Source organism: Psammomys obesus, unplaced genomic scaffold (genome assembly GCF_907164565.1).
Source record: "Psammomys obesus unplaced genomic scaffold, mPsaObe1.curated_primary_1811, whole genome shotgun sequence".
Classification (NCBI taxonomy): Eukaryota; Metazoa; Chordata; class Mammalia; order Rodentia; family Muridae; genus Psammomys; species Psammomys obesus.
The window spans coordinates 5,584,925-5,592,017 of NW_026587216.1; the positions used below are offsets into that span (position 1 = coordinate 5,584,925).

The following is a 7,093-nucleotide window of genomic DNA, read 5'->3' on the forward strand; positions in this document are numbered from 1 at the left end:
TATATATACATATATGATACATATATATATAATCCACAATATTATTTTTGTCAAAGTTATATAAATATAATATATACTTATATATGCTATATTTATAATCTATAACATATATAATATATATTATGTATAATATTCACACCAGGTACTTTCCACTTTATTGTTACTGTTAATTAAATTAAAAAGCATTCCCCATAACATTTTCCCACCCCCAAATCTGAAAACTGTTACAATTTTCTTGAAGGTTTTTCATGCTCTAGAAGCATCCCACCTTCCTGGTAGAATGTAGACACTGGACTAGACAGTCTATAGAGTCCTTTTTTTCCCTTTCTATGTAATGTCTTTTGTCTTTCCGCCCCTTGTCACTACCCACTTCTTCATTCCCAACTGACCAGCAGTTACTCTGAAATTATCAGGCTAGTTTACCCATTAAAGTATTTAAAAGTGGACTTTAAAAGAAATCCATTCACCACACTAGTGACCCTTCGCTGGGATTCCACTGGCCCCTGTGCGGTGGTGTCTGCCGCTGGCTTAGCTGTTGAGTTCCGTGGTCTCCTCCATCTCATCTGGATTTTGGCCCATTTTTTTATATTGTCTTTTGAAGAAGCCAAGCTGTAAGACGAGAACGTAGCCAGTTACCACCCCGTGATTACAGTCGCTAACCAGCAGACACATGCACCCATATCACACCGTGGCCCCCAAGTACCGACAATTAAGAAGAATGACGTTACTACCTACGGCTTACTCAGCAGGTGCCTTTGCCCTGCTTCGCTGCACACTCCCGGCAGCTCCTCTGGACGGCCTGGAGTTTGGGGGTGTGCACAGCCACTGGCCAATGTCTTCACACCCATGTGCTGAGGAACACTATGCCCAGAGAGTGAGGTTTCATTGTGTGAAACTGAGTTTCTGTCATTTTATTTATCTAAAACTGAACAAAATGTTCAGGGTGCTGGAAGATAGGGAAGCTAAAACAAAATCAAAGTCCTTATTGGTTTTCAAAGACTTGAGTAAGAAAGTACAAACAATCATGGATTTTTTTCCTGGATGGCAAGAGGTACCATGCCTCATTCAAGTTGCTGTTTTGTAGGGCAACTCAAAATGGGGCCCTTCGGGAGTGCCACATTTTAGCCATGATAGTTTCTTACCTTCCACAAACCTGCAACCACCGCTGACAGCAAAAGGATCCCAGCAATTATGCTTCCAATGATAACTCCTGTTGGTACTTCTGCCTTCTCTGTGGGTTTCATTATCATAAGGGGAATCTGTGAATAAATACATGCTTCAAACTGAGTTATCTGTTTAGCAGAAAAATGAAATGCCCAAGGCAATACAGCACTTTATAAAAACCATCCACAGTTCTAGAGGGGAGTCAGCTCCCCATTCCTCATGCATCATGAAGAGCATGTTGTAGAGAAGATGACCTGAAGCCTCAGGTGAGCACAGTCTTTCTCCCCTCTTCCTCAGCTGCATTGGCACCCTATGGCTATACTGAGCCGAAGGTCTCAGATGATTTTTTTTTTAAAGTAGGCCCTTCAGTTTCTGGTACAGAATTTTGTGATCAAAGGAGACCAAAGCATCCTAGGAAGGGGCCAAGTGTTGCCTCTTCCAACCTCTCATTCAGTCAGTTTGTATTAGCATTTAAAGTACTGATTTCAGTCTCACTGAAGTTTGATATAAAATACTGAAAAGGTAGAACAGATATCCCAGGGGTGATGTTGACATTGTCAGTAGTCACATTGCCCTTGAGCGTATGGATGATGCCCACATCCCATGGCGATCTTGGTGGCAGTGGCAGCCCCAGGGGCCTGAACAGTGACACTTGATAATCTTTTCCTTAGTTGAGAAAAAGGTCTTCACAAAATAGTCTTAAAGGGTTACAGAGCCAAAAGGGACAAAAATTAGCTTATTTACTTGATAGTAAATTTACTTGATACTTAAATTATAGACTGCAGTGACAGACAAGCTACTTTTAATGAGGTAGGATAACTAGAGAGCCCCGTCAGTGACCGTGTTTCCCCTTGTTTGTATTGAAAGATCTGAAATGTTCTTAATAAAATTACTATAAATTTATGCAATTCACTGCTATGTAGTAGCTTGGTCCCAAGGTTCTCTTCCTGAGGTCACCGATCTGGGTCTCCCTGTACCCTTGAACACTTTTCGTGCATCAGATTTTGAAGTGGGCCTGGGTGTCTTGATGTAGGGGTTTGCCAATATATGATTTGGATTCCAAGTAGTCCTCAAAAGATGATCTAAATTGTTTGGATTATGGAATAATTTCACAGACACACATAAGAAGTCAGCCTCTGCTATTAGTATTACTAATAGAAAAACCAAGAAAAGAAAAAAAATCTGTTTTGTTCATGAAAATGAAACTTTCAGTTTTCAATGAATACGTCCAAGGGCTACTTTTATGAAAGAAAGATGTTAGCAGAGTTCACCTATCACTCGAATGCTGGATCTTCCTAAAATGTGCTTTGAAAACAGTCTGTATTGCTTTCTCCCATCCCTGGGTTTGCAGCAGTTCGAGTTTGGAGCCTGTGCTTCCTCTGGCTCTATTTCCGGCTTTCCATGCCCAGCCTCTGAAGAGAGGGTGTGGGCTTTCATTAAGGTTCCCAAATCAGAGGCAGAAAAGCTGCCTCTATTGTGTGGATCATTTTTTTTTTCTTTTCTGGGACAAAAGTGGGATGGCAGTGTTGTGAACTCAACACAGGCATTGAGAGAAGCCCAGAGTTCATGGGGCCCTTTTTCTAACTGATCTGTAGGCTGGAGCACTGGACAGAGGCCAACTGTCCAGCTGGCCTTGGGGGCAGAGTCGTGAAGTAGCTTCCAGTTCTTAAACAAAAGCATTGGGAAGAAACTGCTTGGGGCCTCTGCCAGTAGATTAGCTGGGCATGGAAATCCTGCTATATCTAAAAATGGCACAGGCTAACCAGAGGCTCACTGCTAAGGAAGGTTGCCTGTGCCAGTCTTTGGAACAGACAGCCTTTGTCTTGTGTAAAAGGACACTTCTCCATAGCACCCCCACCCCCCTTTTAAATGAAGGGTTAGGTTTGTAGTTCTCTAGAATGCAAGGTCATGAATGGACATGTCATATAAGAAGTACTTTTAAAAAGTTGAATACATGACTTATTTACACATTCTTTTACAGTGTTCTAGATTCAATTTAGGATTTTAGTCAGGGTAACTTAGGTCTTATTTCTCAGATCCCAGTGGCTTCTCCCAGCACAGGAAGCAGTGGTAATGCTGCTTTAGGCATGGTGTCTAAATATGACAGAGCCTCTGTTTGTGTCTCTTTGGAGAATCATCACTTTTAGAGAGCTATGAGAGGACAGGAGGAAGGCAAGTGTTTCTGGACTTTCTGAGTCGCAGACAAGACACTCTTATTAGATCTCAACCCAAGAAAACCGGGGCTTTCAGCATTTCAGTAAGAACCTTCTGCCTGCACACAGATGGGAAGATGACTGTGTTTCACACACTCGAATGTCTGTCGCAAGGAGGGATGCGTCACAACTCACCGTGACGGTGCTCTCCTCAATCACGTACAACTGAGGGTTATGCGTATCGATCTCCGCTGCTGCTGTCAGCTGCACCGTCTGGAAACTCGACTGGAACACAGAAGGAAAACCTTTTACCCTTGCAGCAGTAGCCACAGAAAACCTGGGATGTTTAAGATTAATTTGGTTCCTGGCGCCCAGGCCTGAAGGTTCAGCCCTTTGCATGCCTGTACTCGCTGCATGGGCCCATCCAAAGCTGCTGAGCAGCCTTTGACATGGGCAGTGACTGGCGCCTGCCTCTGCCAACTAAACCAAACCTCAGGGTGGCGACCAGACAGGAGCCTTGGAAACACCTCTTTACGTTATTCAAATTTGAAAAGGATTTAAAAGGAGGCTTACAAGACTTGTTTTTAAAAGGAAAAGCTTGTCACTAAAATTGTTTTCCCTTAAATTTAATGAAACAATACAGGAAAGAAAATTTCGCAGGGTATTCTTTTATCTGTGCCTGATCAAGACACACAGTGAAATGGAAAAAGCAGCATTTGAATTTCCACTTGGGTGCACATGCACAAAATGTCACTCTCTAAAAAATATACCTGAGCTTGATGATGGGTGTTGGCAGCAGAAACCCTGAGCCTCCTGACATGCTGTACCACATTCAGAATGACTTCACGTGTCCTGATCTCAGTGTCTCTATCAGATGATGCTGATGCATGAGAAGGACATGCACGTTTGCTGATGCTACGTGTAAGGCTATAAGATAAGTTTACACGTTGCCGTGAATGTGTTTTCGGAAAAAGTCTGCTCAGTGAGAACCTGACTGATGGCAGATGTCTTGCTGTTTGCGCTTGCTATACAACACAAACAAATTGCGGGCTTCATGGTTATGTGAGCTGGAGCCCGACGTGAAGATTTCAGAGCCATCTTCACGAGCTGCGGCGATGAGTGCCCCACTATTTTGGTTACTAGGGTACGACATCTTCATGAAGCAATTTGCAGGCTATAAGCAGGAGCCAGCTAGAGAGAATGTATTTCCAAGAAGTGAGCAATCTGTTTCCTTTCTGCTGGCCCAGTCTCTGGTTATTCTTAATTTCCTCAAGATGGATGATTGCATCATACATTAACCCTAAACCCTGATCTTTTAAACATATGTTATAGGTGAAACATTAAGAGTAGTTACGTGTGTGTGTGTGTGTGTGTGTGTGTGTGTGTGTGTGTGTGTGTAGAGACGGCTCAGTGGTTGCGAGCCCTTATTTCTCTTGCAGAGGACTCCAGCTTAGTTACCACCTCCAATCACAGGAGATCCAATTCCCTTTCCTGACCTCCAAGGACACCTATATACATACATTACACGCACATAAACTCATGTATGTATGTATGTGTGCGCACGCACACATACAAATGAATTCATTTTTTAAAAAATTTGATGATGATAGAAATTTAAACAAAAAGTTGCAGTGAAGCGAATGCTGGGCTGTAGCCCTGCGGACTGGGTGATGAAATAATTGGCTTCCCACCCAGAGCTGGCTGGTTTCACATACACTCAGTGCCCTGCAATGTTAACTAGTACAGGCAGGTGAGCAGCCAGCATGAGGTGAGATACCTGAAACGTTAGGCTGACGTGCACTGCGTCAGCAAAGGGAGTAACAGAAGTCTCCACATAGGGAGCCCCATGGTGGGAATGAGACCCGAATCTCAGACTGGACTTAGCATGTACTTGGCTGTTAAAATAGAGGAGAGCGAGGCAGAGGTAAACAGTTGGCCTCTAGTAGGTGGAAGTCATGCTGGGCTTGCTTCACACCCAGTAACTCTGAACCGTGCTTTCTCGCTTTAACGACCATAACTATTGTGGAAAACGATAAATTCTCTACTGCTTAAGAACTTGGCTCCCAGAGGGGTGGGGTGGGGGGGAGAGGCTGCCTCTGAGTCTGTTGAGAGGCACATCCACAAAGCCTGACAGTTAAAATTGTGTGGTGTCAAGCAAACTCTAGAAAATCCAAATAACTTTTTGGAGAGCTGAAGTGACAATATTTTGATGTGCAAAAGTCAGCCTTCCTTCTCACTTGGCAAAGTTTGTTATGAAAATATTTGGTCTTCAGATCTAAGGAGCCAGGAACGAATTGGTAAGGCTGAGTACTGTGCCACAGCAGCTGGGGACTATGGAGAGCCTGGAGCAGCAGCCCTCACACCTGTCCCAGAGGCTTTAAAGCCAAATCCCGACCCCTCATTCTTCCCACTTCCCCAGTTCTGTAATCTTTCTCTAAACTTTCACCACTTTTTTTCATCAATCTTATTGCTTATGTTTAGACTCCAGGGCCAAGTTAGGCAGGTGCTCTCTAATCTAACATAGAACTCCAAATCAGAGAGTGGGGATTATTGCTGATTTTGCAATGGTGAAAATCGAAGGACCAGAGTATAAAAAAGATCCACTGAGAGCCATATAGACCTCCCCCACCCCCGGCCAAAGATTCAGACTAAGATATTTTCTCAATAATCAGAGCTACTACCATTGGAAGGGGGACTAGTTAGTCATTCCTGCAGTCATGATCAAGGAGGCTGAGGCCTTCCCCTTCTTATGTTGCCTGTATTTACATTGCTCCTGCGATGTATTTACAAGCCTGGCTGCCCAACCCCTGCCCAAATGGTGCTGTGGTAGACTCAGGCCTGCTGTGCAGAGAAGCAACATTGACCATTCTGTTGGCGCTTTCTTTTCCATGGAGACGGAAGTAACCTGAGAGTTGTGCTCTTTCTGGGCTCACTCATCAATTAAAGGGAAATCAGAAAAGCAGAGGGCCTGCCTCTTCTAATAGAGGGAAATGGACCCTCTTGCTGGACTTGTCTTCTGCATGATTTAAGATCAATAACACTTAGCTGAGAACCCAAGAAGAGAGACAGAGGTATGAACATCCTGATTTGGGTTTGACTGCAAAAAGAGAACTGTGGGAACATCTCAAGAGAGACCAAGAAGAAGCTTTGTTATGGCAAAGACAGCAAAGGCATCTTTGGCACCATTCATAGAGATGCCACGGGCTGGTGTAGCACTGAAGAGGCAGACCTTGAGACAAGCTCTCTGGGTGATTCTCAGGCAAGGCCAGGCAGGGCGAGCATTGGAAAAGGATGTGAACCTCACCACCTAGAGTAGGGTTGTTCTGGTTTGCTTGGACATTGCTGACTGTAGGCAGGGTGCTAGTTCATCAAAAAGGACTACTACTCTTGGCAATGAAGCTGCACGTTCTCATGCCCTCTCCGATGAACCCGCTAGGTAAGGCTGATACTTACAGCAGCAAAGGTCCTGTTCCAAACTCTGGTGGTCACATTGATGAAGTACTCTGCTTTCACGTGAAGGTCTTTCAGCCAGCAGGTGACATTGCTGCACGAGGTGGTTCTGCAGTCCTTTCAGATTAGAGTCAATAGGAGAGAAAGAGAAGGAGGGAGGAGAGAGGATGGGTGTTACAAATGCTAAAACTTTAGAAAAAGATAAGATTAAACTCAGTGCTAGGAAGGTTGAGAACTATTGTTGTACTAGTACTTATAACTCTTCTTCAAGGGATTTTGGAATCATGTCTCAGAATATAAAGAGCATTGGCCATTTTCCCTGAGCC

General features: G+C 43.9%; 1 protein-coding gene across 1 annotated transcript in view; it reads right to left on the reverse strand.

The window, feature by feature from the left end:
• Nucleotides 1–444: 444 nt before the first annotated feature.
• Nucleotides 445–7,093, reverse strand: part of Itga2 (integrin subunit alpha 2) — a 47,369-nt gene continuing 40,720 nt past the window's right edge. The window contains exons 21-24 of the mRNA XM_055603388.1: nt 6,771–6,884; nt 3,513–3,602; nt 1,143–1,259; nt 445–609 (exon numbers count right to left, since the gene is read on the reverse strand). Of these exons, the coding sequence (XP_055459363.1) occupies nt 529–609; nt 1,143–1,259; nt 3,513–3,602; nt 6,771–6,884 (402 nt within the window). The 3' untranslated portion in view covers nt 445–528. The remainder of the gene's footprint in view (nt 610–1,142; nt 1,260–3,512; nt 3,603–6,770; nt 6,885–7,093) is intronic.